The 15,902-nt window shown below is 42.7% G+C and overlaps 1 protein-coding gene across 2 annotated transcripts in view; it reads left to right on the top strand.

The window, feature by feature from the left end:
* Window positions 1-15,593, top strand: part of PREX1 (phosphatidylinositol-3,4,5-trisphosphate dependent Rac exchange factor 1) — a 335,075-nt gene extending 319,482 nt beyond the window's left edge. For both annotated transcript variants that reach the window (XM_084854076.1, XM_084854075.1), the window contains 7 exons: window positions 2,634-2,777; window positions 3,903-4,017; window positions 5,179-5,245; window positions 7,114-7,301; window positions 8,610-8,712; window positions 9,398-9,465; window positions 12,082-15,593. In XM_084854076.1, the coding sequence (XP_084710202.1) occupies window positions 2,634-2,777; window positions 3,903-4,017; window positions 5,179-5,245; window positions 7,114-7,301; window positions 8,610-8,712; window positions 9,398-9,465; window positions 12,082-12,124 (728 nt within the window). In that variant the 3' untranslated portion in view covers window positions 12,125-15,593. The remainder of the gene's footprint in view (window positions 1-2,633; window positions 2,778-3,902; window positions 4,018-5,178; window positions 5,246-7,113; window positions 7,302-8,609; window positions 8,713-9,397; window positions 9,466-12,081) is intronic.
* The last annotated feature ends 309 nt before the right edge of the window (window positions 15,594-15,902 follow it).

The raw sequence follows: 15,902 nt of genomic DNA, 5'->3' as shown, positions 1-15,902 counted from the left end.
TGTGAGGATAAAATGGAGGAGGAGGAGAATTGTGTATGCTGCCTTGAGTTCCTTGGAGGACAAAGGCGGAATATAAATGTAATTAATTAATTAATTAATTAACAAACAGTACATACATACATACTGCAAATGCTGAATATTTTGCTCAGACCTGTCAGGAGTGGGGTTCATTTTTTAATACAATTTTATTCAACTGTTTGCTGTATTTTATTTTTAGTTGTTTTAAAATGCTCTTACTGTAAATATGATTGATTTCAGAAAGTGGCATGGAGTGTGTGTGTTCTGCTTGACCCTGAGGCAATTGTGCTGTGGGGTCCCACAAGGGTCCATCTGATCCTGCATGCTTTTTAACAGCTAAAGGAAGCCATGGGATGAGGTCATCAGGTGATGTGGAGTTAAGTGTCCGCATTATGCTGATGATGAAACCATATATGCAAAGTGGAAGTCCCTGGAGCAACCCTGAGACAGGCAACAGAGCTCCCACTTTGGACAGCACTACTGAAATGGACACAGTCTAAATGCAGCAATGGGTGTGAAGCTCTGTTTTGGTATACTGTCCCGTTCCACTGTAGATTCTGCGATCCCTTCTAGGTGATGGCTAGAGCGAGGGAACATGGGGTTGGGTGGCAACTCAAATAGTTCTGGAGTAGAGCAGGATCTGAACCTGGACAGAACTGTAGGTGCTGACTCTGGGACTATGGTTCAGATTCAGGACCATGGAGAGTGATCCTGCAGCTAGGTAAGACAAGTTTACCTAGCACTAGCACTGACAGGGTTTGATAGCCAGGCCAGGAGAGTCCTTTTTGGAGCTCCACCTCCTCAGGGCTTGCATCTGGTTTTTTAAAGAGCCAGTGCCCTTCCTTCACTTGCTGGCTTCTTCTCGGTGATGAGGATCTAGGGAGTGATGGAGCTGGTTAGGGAATGCTCCCCATGGCCTCTTGGTTCACTGGGAGGAGTCCAAGGCCCACTGCACTCAGAGGACAGTGGCACTTCCTGGGTATTGAGTGGACAGCATGTGAGGTCCATGGTGGAGGAGTCCACTTGTTAAGGTCCAGGAACTGGTTCTCACTCCTCCTCAAAGTTGCTGCCATTAGAAGCCTCAGTCTAAGAGGGCTCTTAGTACTGGGTCATGACAAATACAAGGCAGCAAGGTTTCCCAAGCAAAAGAGGAAAGCTGTGGGCTTGGAAGGTGTGTTTGGCATAAAATGGGGGATAATGCTAGTAGTAGATCATGAGGCACAGGCAGCATGGCAGGTAAACCCTGGGAGAATCACAGGCCAGCACAACAGAGCATCAGGATGAGCCAGGCATTGTGATTGCCTGAGAGGCTGGGCTCAAGAGGAGTTACAAGTATAAGAAAAGAGCACAAAGTTGGCAACAGCTTTGGCCGTTGTTCTAAGGTACAGCCAAAAAAGGCAGGGGGCAATAGCTTGGTTCCTGGAATGAATAGGAGTCTTGCTGAGACTCCTGGCTTTTTTAATTGAGTTAGGGCTGGCTATTTATATATTACAAGGGCAGGTCCCCAAGGGTCAATCTGGAGGACGTTTCTAGGACAACCGTGCTGGATAGGGCTGATGGGAGTTGTAGGTGAAGACAAGTGGAGGGCCACAAGTTGCCTACCCTTTAACTAGTAATCTATCTGGAGGTGGGGACGCTTCAGGACTGGAGGATATTTCCTGCCAGGCCAGTTACCCATGTGGGTTGCGTGAGTATGGCAGTGACTTGGAGGTCAGGAAGGCATTTGCATTATCTGGAGTTCCCATTGTTTGCCTGTTCACATGAGGGCAACTCCTAGTAATTCAATTAAGGGAGAAGACAGACAGGTCACAAACTTCAACTACAATACACACAGGTAGCTAGTATACTATCATGTAATTTTAAATAGGTCAGGTGCTTTTGGCCTGCACCTACCATAAGAGTCTTGCTCCCAGGTGCCTTGTTCAGCCTTCCTGGACAATAAACCATATTAAACAAGGTACTGAGGTGATGCCAAGAAAATACTTGTGCGCAAAAGCCATCTTGGTAACAAATCTGTGTGTTGAACTCTGATGTCTGGTTTCACACATGCAAGCTCACACTTGCTGTTTCAGACACTGAGTTATAAACATAGAATCATAGAATAGTATCACAGAATAGTAGGGTTGGACAGGGCCTATAAGACCATCAAGTCCAACCCCCATGTATGTGTGAATGCTGTAGTATTCATCAGTCAAGCATGTATTTCCTATAATTTGGCCAGTTAGCTCAGTTGGTTAGAATGTGGTGCTAATAACATTGGGATTGCAGGTTCAGTCATCTTAAGGGCCATACACAGTTCCTCAGATTCATGGAACATAAGTCTCTCAGTAGCTCAAAAGAACTTTCATGTTTAGAGGCCATGTAATGTGAATATAAGATGTTGGGAACAAATACTGGAGGAGGTCTGTGAGCATATGTCCTACTTATCTTTGAAGTACCTGATTGGCTACAAGTAGAAAGGATACTGCAGCACATGGACCTTTGGTCTGATCCAGCAGGTTTCTTCTTATGCTGCTTGTTATGGGATCTCTGTTACTTGACACTTTGTCAGAGTTTCACTCATAAAGCCTTGTCCTATCGGTCATCTCAATGCATCCGTATGTTTGTGTTTCCAGATACCCACGTCTTCTATCACATTGAAGGAAATCGACAGGTTTTGAAGGTCATCTTTTACCTGGACAGTTACTACTTTTCAAAACTGCCTTCCCGGTTTCAGAATGGAGGAAGCCTGAAGCTGCATGCTGTGCTCTTTACAAAAGGTGCAGATGAAATACTTCTACCTTTCTTTCTTTCGTTGGGTTGTGCTTTTTATGCCACTGACTCTAATGTAATTAGGGTAGAGCCCTGTCTGATAAAGATGCACAACGTCCTTAGTTCATGGTCCTGTCATAGATTAAATTGGAATAGTGGTGAAGACTGAGGCAGTGGAAATTAAATTAAAACAAGCTTAAGTCTAATCAGGGCAGGTAAAAGATACCAATTAGAAAACATTTTTCACAAAGCTGACAGGATGAGGGTAAATGTAAGGTCAGCCACAGAAAGCATTTTTTTAAAGGCTAAGACTATATGTGATGGTAGCAGATCCATTTGTTTAAACCCAAGTCTGCCATAATCATGTGTAAAGTGGGGAGATCTCATTTTTAGAACAAAAGGGGTGTCGAGCTGGAGGATGATAAACCCTCTGTGCCCCTGCCCTCAACTTGCTTTTTCATTTTATTTATCTATTACAGCCTTCCCCAGCTTTTGGTGCCTTTGAGGGCCAGCGGAGCCCCCTGCCCTACTTACTCCATACTGGATCTAGCATTGAATTTGGGAGGTTACTAAAAATTACACACATAATAATGGCAGACCAGATGGCTTAAATTCAGTTCTGCCTCAATTATATATAAAGCAAGAACAATAGTCAATTTTTTGAACCAAAGGGTATGACGGGAACCTGATTCTTTCCTCAGCTATTTCCAGCTCCAGTTTGCTGAGGAGGACAGGTGCACCATGGGATTGCTTTGACCTCATCAAATGCTTCCCCGCTCTTATTGATGGTGTCGATAGGCACACTCCTCAGCTATTTCCAGGGCCAATCAGCTGGGCTGTGGGGAGGCAGGGCCAGCGCTATCATTAGGCAAAGTGGATTGTAAATTGCTTTACATCAGCCTTCCCCAACCTGGTGCCCTCCAGATGTGTTGGACTGCAACCCCTGTAATTCCCAGCCAGCATGGCCAATGGGAGCTGCAGTCCAGCACATCTGGAGGGCACCAGGTTGAGGAAGATTGCCTTCCATACTAAAAAGTGCAATTTGCATTCATATTATAGAATAATAACAATGATCGCAAAAGAGATGAGAATTTATAATAGATGCATGAGGTTTTCCATTAAAATCTTTACAGCCCTTGAAAATCTGGAAGGCCATTCCCAGCCTGGTGGTCCTTCTCTAGAAGAGCTCCAGCAGCAAATCAATTCCACCTCTCTAGAGAAGGTGCAGCAGTACTATCGCAAGCTCAGGTATTGTGACATTAAAAGGATGTGGACATTAAATGCATGTATTTATTTTAACACCGATGCAATGAATATGAACTTGAGCACACTCCAGGAGAGAGCAGAGGACAGGAAGGCCTGGCATGCTATGGTCCATGGGGTCACGAAGAGTCGGACACGACTTAACGACTGAACAACAAAAAATTTATTTTAAATGTTATGAGTACATCACATAGTAGTATAAATGAAGACAGCTCCTTGCCACAGGGAACGTGCAATTTAAAGCCAGCAGGTAGAGAGACTGCTCATATAGAGACTGCTCATTTGATTTTGAATCCATATATTCAAATTGATAATCTCTTCAAGTTTTGTTCACGCATCTAGTGAAAGAAAGAGAAATTATGTAGCACAAAGAGAGAGAGAGAGAGAGTAAGCAATTGGGATAGGCTGGAAATGTCCCAGTGCCTTTAATAACATGACTCAAACCTGCAAGAAAATCTTATTATCTGCCTGTGTCACCATGTGGAAGGAACCTATATAAGCCTTTCTCATGGAAGAGAACACCTGTACTTTTGCTAAGTGCAAAGCACACATCAGCCTGGTTCACAGAATGGGCCATATGACCTCATGTTCCTGCTTCCTCACTCCCCTTTGCGTGCCTTGCTTCAGTGCTTATGTTCTGGCTTGTTAAACCATAGTTTCCCATGTTGTCCAAACCTGGAACTGTGGTCTAAGTACTGCTTGCAAACCAGGATCTGATCTTGGTTTCTAAGCAGCATTTAAACCAGCTTCCTACTGTGAGCATGATGGGAAACTATGCTTTAACAAGCCAGGATGTAAGCATCAAAGCCAGGTGTGCGAGGGGAGGGGTGTGGAGGAAATGCTTGGACATGGCTTGTTTTCAGGCCAATAAACCATAGTTTATCAGCTGAAGATTGTAATGTGTGAACTGGGTCATAGTTGAAGGAGAAACCAATAGCAGCCATAAGGACTAGAAGCCTGACCATTATTAATGGAAGTGAAGTCTCTTTTCACTCTGATGCCAGTCCTTAGGCTATGGAAACGTATTTGATAGGCCACATGCAGCTCTCTGATGACTGGTTCCCCATCCATGCTTCTTGGGAAGAAACCCTTGCTTGAAAGTAGATGATCACAAGCTATTGCAGATAATATATTGCTTCATTTCAGGACGTTTTATCTAGAGAGATCCAACTTGCCTACAGATTCCAGTACCACAGCTGTGAAAATTGATCAGGTACAGAAATCGTCTTTTCGCTCAGATATATCATTCCTTAGCAAAGTGAAAAGTAGCACAGAGGTGCTTGTCATTACCTGCTACAGTGAAAACTGGTCCTTGTCCTGCAACAGTTACAGAGGGAGATAAGCATCAGGCATAGGCCATTCCCTATAAAAATTCAGGCCACCACTGATTATTCTCTAAGGCAGCCTTCCCCAATCTGGTGCCTTCCTGATGTGTCTTGGGCCACAACTTCCATCATCCCTAGAAATGAGAAATGATGGGAGTTGTAGTCCAACACTTCTGGAGGGCACCAGGTTGTGGAAGGATGCCAGCGCTTTCTGCCCCCTTCAGGTTAAGGGCTGAGACAGACCACTGTGAATCCAGAGTATTACCCTCACCACCCATTTTAGACATATGTACAAACTTCCAAACTGAATTGAGGCCAGAAGCATCTGGTTCTTCCTGTTTCCAGTAGAAGCTGGCTGTGCAGAGTGCTGACTGGGTGACCCTGGTGACAATCACAAAACCACTTCCTTCCCTTCCCCTCATCCACCTGTGTAGAGTGCTGATTGTGGGAATCACAAAGCCATCCCCTCTCCCTTTTCCCAGAGCAACGATTCAAGTTTTAAAATAAGCAGGTGGTTGTTGTTGTTTTAAAAAAGATGTCACATAAATATTTAAATGGAGAAACATGCCAATTACCCAAAGAAAAAAGGGTTTAAAAGAAGCAAAGAGCTTGCCCGAGACATGGAGGAGGGGCAAAAATCCACACTGGAGTCAAAGCCAAGTAGCGGAAGGGAAGGGGTGGGAGTTCAATATGGTAAAGGGAAGGGGGGCACGATAGGGGAAGGGGAAAAATCCCAATTTCATACTGCCCCTATACAAATCTATGGTGCAACCACACTTAGAATACTGTGTACAGTTCTGGTCACCAAACCTAAACAAGGATATTATAGAGCTGGAAAAAGTGCAGAAAAGGGCAACTAAAATGATCAAGGGGCTGGAGCATCTCCCCTATGAGAGAAGGTTACAACAGCTGGGATTGAGCTTGGAAAAAAAGGAGGGTAAGGGGAGACATGATAGAGGTCTACAAAATTATGCATGGTGCGGAGAATGTGGATAGGGAGACTACTAGAATGCAGGGTCATCCCATGAAGCTGATTGGAGATTCAGGACAGATAAAAGAAAGTACTTCACACAGTGCATAGTTAAACTATGGAATTCGCTTCCACAAGACGTAGTGATGGCCACCAATTTAGATGGCTTTAAAAGGGGATTGGGCAGATTCCTGGAGGAGAAGGCTATCAATGGCTACTAGTCCTGATGGCTATGTGCCACCTCCAGAATCAGAGGCAGTATGCCTGTGTACTCCACTTCATGGGGAACATGGGCAGGAGGGTGCTGTTGCACTCATGTCCTTCTTGTGGTTTCTGGCTGACAGCTGGTTGGCCACTGTGTGAACAGAATGCTGGACTAGATGGACCCTTGGTACAGAGTAGTAGTGGGCACAGTGCGGGAAGGGAAAGGGGGTGTGACGCAATGGCAGTAAGGGGAAGGGGTGGGGAGTGCAACAGAGTAAAGGGAAGGTGGGGGGTGCAATGCGGTGAAAGGAAAGGGGGCTGGGGGGCTTATGACACAGTGGCCTCTGTTCCCTTGCTTCAGGCAACAGGAGAACTTGTGCCAGCCGTGCTTGGTGCCTACACATTGGCCATGCTCATGGGAGTTGCAAACCAAAACATCTGGGGGGTACCAGGTTGCCTACCCGTGCTCTAAGGGAGTTTTGTTGGCATAAAGGATTGGACTGTGTACAATATTTGGGGAAAACCTTACAGGTCCAGAAAGAGGACATGATCCACTGATGCATTCTTTGTATTTGTTTGTAGCTGATTCGTCCCATCAATGCAATGGATGAACTTTGCAGACTAATGAAGTCTTTTGTCAGCACAAAAGGCAGCCAGTCTGGATATTCCAGCAGTTATGTAGCAGGGGCTGGACTGTTGCCTATATCCTCTGAACTCTGTTACCGCCTCGGAGCCTGCCAGGTTGTAATGTGTGGCACCGGGATGCAGCGGTGAGTGTTTTTAAAAGAAATGTTCTGTCCCTTTGGGTTAAGCACACTTACAGAAGTGACTAGGGCCTAGTGGTTAACCTGTGTCTGGGCTGTACCATTGTCAGTGGGGACTCACATGATTGAATGTTGCTCTATGCCAAAAAACAGAACAAAAAACCTCCTCCCTGACATCTAGAGCACAGGAACAGAGGAAGCTAGCTGCCTTATTCTGAGTCACACAATTGGTCCATCTAGCTCAGTATTGTCGACACTGACTGGCAGCAGCTCTCGAGGGTTTCAGGCAAGAATTTTTCCAGCCCTACCTGGAGATGCCGGGGATCGAACCTGGGACCTTCTGCTTGCAAAGCCGGTGCTCCACTGCTGATCTACAGCACTTCCCCATTTGGTTTTTTTGTTGTTGGGGGATTTTTTTTTTTCATGGGACAACATTCAGTCATGTGAGTTCCCACCCGCAGTCTGGAAGTGGTACAGTCCAGTGAACACGAGTCCTAAGTTGTTTGGTTTTATTTTCTGCTTATTTTCTCTGGGGAGCTGATTCTGGAGTAAATTCGCTTATACTTTAACCTTTAGTTCACTTGAATTTTGAAATGGGCAGACTAATCTTCTACATACATATGATCATTTATTTCCACTATCTTATCTTTAAATTAACTTGTCCAGAGTTTCACAGTTTATTTATTTTATTTTATTTAGGACATGTATTGTCCCACTCACCCCTCAGTATGAGAACTTCCAGGGGCACAGAAAAACTAGCAAACAATCTTATACACATCAGACAAAATCATTCAGAGAAAGGCAGAATTAAAAACATCAGCAGTTATAAACTGTAAACCAATGTTATAAAAACTTTGTAGTTTGACATTTAAACAATTTACATTAATGCAGGTTTAACTGGAACTCAGAAAGAGTGGGTGGGGCCTTTAAACTGCTAGGGTGTATAAAAATTAGCTTTGTTAAAAACCTCAAATAATGCAGTCCTATACATGTCTACTCAGAAGTAAATGCCATTGAGTTTAGCAGGACCCTCTCCAAGTTAAGGGCGGAATCCTATGTACATTTAGACAGAAAGTCCTATAACTGCCAGTATTCCCCAGCCAGCCATGGGAGTTGTAGGACTTGCTTCTGTCCAAACATAGGATTACCCCCTGAGTGAATATAGGATTGGAGCCTGACAATGCAATCCACTGGGAAGTAAATTCCATGGAGTTCAGTGCAATTTATTCCCATATAAGTGTGTATAGGATAAGTTAATTTTTGTGAATATATATTCAACTCCAGGATGCAACATTCTTTATGTTCTGTTCTTAGGAGTACATTGAGTGTGTCCTTGGAGCAGGCAGCTATATTAGCTCGGAGTCACGGACTCTTGCCCAAGTGTATCATGCAGGCAACAGACATAATGAGAAAACAAGTGAGTATTAATGAAGGGTTCAATAAATAATATTACAGCTATCAATTTTGCAAATGGTGCATTCATTTATATTGCAACCACGGAATGAAATGAAGGGTGTGCTCAAGCCCTAAGGTTTTTATATGCAGAGTATCAGTGACAATTTAATGGTGCCCCAAAGTAATAGAAAAATATGGCTACTGCAAATATTTATTTATTTTTTTGTTTATTTGTTTACAATATTTATATACCGCTCCAGATCAAAGATTTTGGAGCAGTGAGCAACAAGATAAAAGTATAAAACACCATATTAAAACAATTAAAACATTTTAAAAGAAACAGATTCTTTTGATACTTATGAACCTGTAAAGTATGTGCTTAAAGGGGGAAGGGTCTTTGAATGTGTGGTCCATGCAGTATGTTTTCACACACAGCCCTGTGTATGCTGTCTGCATTCTTGTTTACAGCCCGTTATGTTGTGATAGTCTCACAGTGTTGGGCAGTAACAGCTGCAAAGTTGTCTGGGAATTCTTTCATCTTGAGTTTACACAGATGACTAACCTATCACCTCAGTGCTTTCCAAAGTCACTAAGAGAATTTAATGGGTTTTCAGACCGAAATAATATATTTCTGTTTAACGTTTTCCTCCAGGGCTTCAGTGTTTTACTAGTACTGCAAATATCATCCGTTCTTGTGTTTCCTTTAGGGACCAAGGGTTGAAATCTCTGCAAAAAATCTGAAAGTGATGGATCAGATGCCACAGTCTGCACCCCGGTAGGTGGCTGTGTACAGCTGGGACTTCTCCTCTACAAATGAATCTTCAAGTACCAACACACACACCACACACACAAAGATCCATCCAACTCTATGCTGTGCTCATAAACTGCAACCGTCTGTTTGTGTGTGTTTGAAAAGCTGTTCTTCAAGCCATCTGTCACTCCCCATTAACCCTTTTAGGTTGTTGTGTTTTGTATAAAATAAATCAGTGATGGTTGTCTGGAAGCTGTCAGGGCCTTGTCAGCTGCTGGAGGAGAGCTGAGGTGCTAAGAAAGCAAAACTGACATTGGATAAGCAAAGATAATTCATAAGCAAATGCTTTGACTAAAGGCTGCAGCAGCCTCCCCAAGCCTAGTGGCCGCCGTCTGTGTGGGAGTATAACTCAAAACCTTCCCAGCCAGCATGGGTAATGGTTGTGATGGCTGGGGATGATGGGAGTTGTAGTCTAACATGTCTGGAGGGTGCCAGGTTGGAGATGGCTGGGCTGCCAGAAGCGTTTAAAACAGCCTGTTCATTGAAATGACTTAAGTCAAAATGGGTTTCAGTGAGTAAGCAGCCTGTGGATTTAGGATTTCCTAATTTTAAGTGGCAAAGTGGGATGACTCAAAACAATTCACCATCAGAGCAGTGAAGGGAGGATTAGCCAGAACACCCACTCACAGTGTACCCCCCCCCCCCCCGAAGGGGGACCGGGGGTAGTGAGCTCTCCCTGGGTATTCATGCTCTCATTGATCCCTAAGGTTCAGTGGCTGATGATGCTGGCTGGACTTCCTCTGCCCACCTTTCAGGTGCATGGGCAGTGAAGGGCCAAAATGAGTTATAGCACTGGTTCAGTGCTTGAAGCCAGGGTGGTGTCACTGATCCAAGGTGACTGGCAGGAATGGTGGTCCCTAGCCTCCTTGGGGAACAGGTTAACTGCCTCCAACTGCCTTGGGGGAGTTTGGCTTTTAACTAGATTTAAATGTTGCAGATAGGAAATGTAAGTTAATAAAATTGTGGGCCATAGTTCACCCCATTTCCTATCTTATGCTTTCATTCCAGAGGTAGGCCCCTTGTAGCCCTACTATTCTATGATTCTATAAACGCCTTATTACTGCTTTCGAGAACATCCCCTTTGTCGACATCATTTCTTCTGTATCTGGACATGCAGCCCTGTTCTGGATTTTCAGCTTGCTTTTTCAGGCCATCTATGTTACTAGCTGGGACACAGCTAGGAACGTATCAGGGAAAAGCCCTACCTCAGTGGTGGAGTTCACACTTTGCATGCGGAATATCCCAGGTTCAATCCCTAGCAGGGCCATGAAAGGCCTCTGTCCAGCCCTTAAAGAGATGCTGCTGGTTGTAGGAGGAGACAATGAGTAAAATCCAACCTAAGTCCTGCTTAGAGTAGACCCCTTGAAATGCAATGGAATTAAGTTAGGGTGTAATCCTATGTATGTTTATGCAGAAAGAAGTCGTGAGAAATGCTGGGAGTTGTAGGACTTCTTTCTGTCTAAACATGCATAGGATTGCACCCTGACTATAGCTTAAAACCTTTCACTGGGCCTACTCTAAGCAGGACTTAGGTTGGATTTTACCCAATACTAGGCTAGATGGACCAATGGCATCTCAGCATCAGCTGCTTCCTGGATTGATTGATTGATTGATTGATAGATTGCATTTCTATACCACCCATATTCGAAGCTCTCTGAGCGGTTCACAACGATTAAAACCATAAAATAAAAGATGATAAAATACAATATAAACATTTAAAAGTTTAAAACTGCAGTATAAAAAATAAAAATAATAACCAAATAGAAGCTAGAAGCAGTGCAAAGATTTAAGATGCAATACCAGATTTAGAACAGAAACTGCAAAACTAAAATGCCTGAAAAATAAAAAGGGTTTCACCTGGTCCCCAAAAGAGCATGGTGTAGGCTCTCTGGGAAGCGCATTCCATGACTGGGGTGCCACAGAAGAAAAGGCCCTTTTCTTAGCGGCCACCCACTTCACTTCCTTTGGTGGGGGCTCCCGAAGAAGGACCGCTGAAGATGATCTTAGGGTCCGGGCAGCTGTATATGGGAAGAGGCAGTCTGTCACAGTAGGAAAGATGGTAAGATGCAATAGCTGAACTACAGGTGTACCAATTGCTTTGATGAAGATTAGGGACAGTATGCATTTTAATGTGAACATACCGAATTTTGCACTTTCAAACCACCATGTGGACTAAAACTCAGTTATCCTTTGAAATTTGCACTTTTCTGAATTTTGCAATGGAGTTCTCCAATCCAAACATTCATACACAAATGTGTATATTAGGGAAAATAACAATTAAAATGCATTACCTTAGTAAAGTAGTTTGCAAAAATGTTTATATTAAGCAAAAATGCATGTATTGAGAAAAACAGGCACAAAAATGCTTAAAATCTCCATGCAGATTTTTTAAAAAATCTCAGAGTTCAAGATGAGCTGAACTTAAGACTGGAAAAATAAGAAACCAAGAGAAACTAAAATTGACAGCTTTGCCCATCCCTAATGGAGATCATCTGAAACAATTCTAACTACTTTTGCTGCATTCCATTGTCATGACTGTTCCTTTCTTAATACCAGCTTTTTTATGTTAAACTTTTACAGAATCTACCAGCTGTGTCAGCCACCTGCAGATGGAGATTTATAAAAGTGAAGGAAACTCCCTTGTCCTGGAATCTCAGAAGAATTCAGCAAAGAATGGTGCTGCTTGAGCACTGGTCCTATTTTACACCAGTGGTGCTGAGTCCAGAGAGGAGGGTACTGGGTTCTGTGAGTCCCGTGCACTAAGAAACTGCCTTTCCACTCGTCTCCTGCCGAAATACATCTGCAGGCACGGTTACCCTTTCTGGGTTTGCTGCAAGAGTTCTCAGAACGCTTGGATGTATGCTTGATACTAGGAATGATATCATATGGCAGAAAGAAACTTCAGTGTAAGGAATTGACTGTGGTGCTGGCTGGACATTGTGAACTTTGAGTCTTGGATGGGCTCAGCAAATCCAAGGTGAAGCGCATTTACTTAACATGGTGTTTTGGATTTTCATCCAGTTTCCGGCACAGTGCTGTCCAGTGGTCTTTAATAAGAGCCTCACAAACACTCATTTAAAAATACATATGTGTGTATATATATATCCACTTGCACTTTGAAATTGTGAATAGCACACATCTCTGGTTTGCTCAAAGGATTTCTTCTGGAGCCATTTTCCACGTCAGCCCAGTATAAACCAAACTCTACTCTGCATAGAGTGTACGTTCCATAAGACTTTCTACAAGAACTTCCTTTTCACTTTTACTGTAAAGTTCAGGGTTTGCAATTAACACTTTTTACTAATGGTCCATTATGTATTCTGGAAATACAGTAATACTTTACAGGAGATAATGAAGGATTTTTTTAAGGTAAGACATTATGAAGGGGGAAGCAAAACACAGCCCTGTGCTCCAATAATTTAAATAGATGAAGGTTTTTAAAAACAAGGGCAGAATTATACTTATTTATGTTGAATGGGATATCTGTTTTGGAACCTGTTACTATATATACAAGATTGAAATTTAAAATTTTTTTTTGTTTCTAATGGGGCCAATATGCTGGCAGAGACATAGTAGTTCTCCGTTCACTGAAAATATTGTTACTTTATTTAAATCCTTGCAGTATTTAAGTAGCCTTTAATACTTTTTTAAAAAATAGATTACAATGGATTGTAAGTTAAAAAAACATGTTTGTGTAAATAATGTACTTTATTTTTTCCTGTTTTAGAAATGTTTACTGTTTGATCAGTATTATCCTAGCATGGTAATTTGTTTCCAAATTACTTGCTGCAATGAAAAATATCAGCAATCTCAGGCCAGGTATAACATTATTTTGGAGTGAGTGCCTTAAATGAATTATCCATGTTGGTCAAGATACAAAGAAAATGAAGGAGCATAAAAACAAATCTAACATTATTCTGTATCATAGTGGACTAAAACCAGTGTCTCCTCTTAACTGCTTATGGTTGCATATGCACAGAAGTTATTTAAAGTTACTTCTGTATCTAGCACACGGAAGAGGGATATTTTGATTTTGGCTTCAAACAGGGCATTTAATAAACTCCAATGTTTCCTAACAATCCAATCCTTCATCTCTTGAGTTACATTAAAAAATGTTCTGTTCCCACTCTGGATGAGGAAGCCTTTGTTTTTCAAACTTGACTTTTGTTTAGAATAATACAGAAGGTAGGTGGAGCAGCAAAGATTAAGTGATATCTGAGCTTACTTGAGACACTGGTTTAGGGGCAATCTCATTTTAAGTACATAGAACTGGCATGGAGTAAACAGCCAGCAGATGGCGGCATTGGGCTCACCAGCTGAAGCTTCTGCGGAAAGAACCATAACACATTTGGATTGGATTAATCATTGTCCTTAGCAAGCTACAGAGCAGGGCCCAATTCAGACATACAATTAGAAAACTGAGAAATTTTCTTCAGCAACCAAAAGTTCCCATCCTGCTCCTCACAACTGCTTTCAACTGCTGCAGTTTAAAAATAGTGGTCTTCCGTCCTCATTGTATGATACATGGTTAGCACCCAGATGTAGGAGAATGTAAGACAGCTTGGCCAGCAGGTGAATGAAACAATTTTATAAGCAGGGCATTTGGCTGTAGTGAGGGTAGCTGTCTGAGTCGGATTGGAAAAAGTAGAATTTGAGTCACATATGTATATCAACCCTTGGAATGGCCCAGCACCCATTAATCTGCCTCAACTCTTTCAATTTCATTTAGACCTCTGTGAAGACTTGATTCGTATGGCCAGTTTCAGTCTCTTGCTTTCAGCCCAGGAGGGGTTTTTTTGGTTGCTTATGCACGCCCCAATTGAGTGTGGAGATGGGTGAAATGGTGACCACGCCAGAGGCTCAGGTGCAATGTAGTGTACTATCATGAAAGATCTCATTGGAGCATTTGTATTGGTGTGCTAAGCATGGCTTGGAACAGGACAAATCTGTTACTCTTTGCAGGGGGCACGGTTTCATTTTAAAATGAACATAATTAGTACTGTTAAAGCTATGAAAGCATGCTCTGTACAATGGCAGGAGGCAATTAGGTAAAAAATGAAGGTTGTCATGCATATTACCCCTCCTCAAGTGAACGTGAGGAGGGGAAGACAGGACTGTTCATGCTGACCCTTGGCCCTAACTTCTGCATTTTTGGCAAATGTCTGAAAAGTGGAACCAATGTGTGTATAAAGGGACTGGTGGGTCACACAACATTGGAGGCAGGGCCATTGAAGGCCCAGTGTGTGGGGTGTCTGGGAACACCCCTACAGAGTGCAAGGTACAGAGCAGTTATTGTAGCTCCAGTAGAAACCACTACTGTCACCATAATGTCTGTGACCTGCTTTATTCTAAGTGTGCTTAGACTCGCCCAGGGCATTAATATCTGGTGAACCCTCCCTGTGGTCTAACTTTGAGCATCCATTGAACACTTTTTGCCAGGCTCACCCTCTCTCAGCTCTACTCATGCTTGTGCTTTCAGTGTGTGCAGGGTTGAAACTGAAATGTCCCTCACCACAGCATTTAACTAGCTATTTAAAATCTCAGAGCTCATACAGAGCTTAGTTGCTTGTGGGTGTGTGCCTCCAGACAGAGAGCTCAGCGCTACTGGTTAGAAGGCATTGTGCATGTATTCCATCTTTTTTTCCTTAGTGGATTTTTGGCGGTAAGAAAAAAAGACAGAAGAGGTGGTGGGAAAACACAGAGTGGTTACAAATGGAAGATCACGATGGCGGGGTGAAGGTGGGACAGGACAACAGCCTCATCTGGAAGTGCCTCTCTCTTTCTCTCTCTCTCTCTCTCTCTCACACACACACACACACAAAATTTTTATGGTGTATTTCTGCAAACATTAGAACTGGCTTTGCCAATCAAAGGAAGAACTCACAGAGATGGTATTTTTATAGCAATGGAAAAGTGGCATTTTTCAGATGTACTGTATGTATATAAAAAGTACAAGTTCATTGTGAAGTCAATTCCTGTAGTGTTTTTATTTTTCCTAGCTGTACTGCTAATGAAATGGATTCTGAGTTACTGTATATATGTGTCCTATGATAAGATAAATGAATAATACATTTATTGATGTCTAACATTTCATTTTGCTAATGTAGTTATGTATTTATTCATTTATGAGTCATTATAAACCATTTACATCTAAAGATTTCAAAGCAGTGTACACAATTCTCAGGAACATAAAAATAAAGACAAAAACACAGAACGGGTGACAACTTCAAGAAGTCCAGGGGCCATTTTTGCCCCCCAGATTCACGCACACCCCCGGCCACATGGTGCTGAATATTTTTTAAAGACCTGCGGACTGGCTAAGGAATGTCCAAAGGGGCAAAATTAGCTTGTTTCCAAACTAATTTTGACCCTTTTGGTGCTCCATAGTAGCTACAGAGCAC

Source organism: Heloderma suspectum, chromosome 4 (genome assembly GCF_057233095.1).
Source record: "Heloderma suspectum isolate Gila_16-S chromosome 4, 16-S_ref, whole genome shotgun sequence".
NCBI classification, from domain to species: Eukaryota; Metazoa; Chordata; class Lepidosauria; order Squamata; family Helodermatidae; genus Heloderma; species Heloderma suspectum.
The sequence above is the reverse complement of the archived record's forward strand: the minus strand, read 5'-3'. Positions and strand labels throughout refer to the sequence as shown.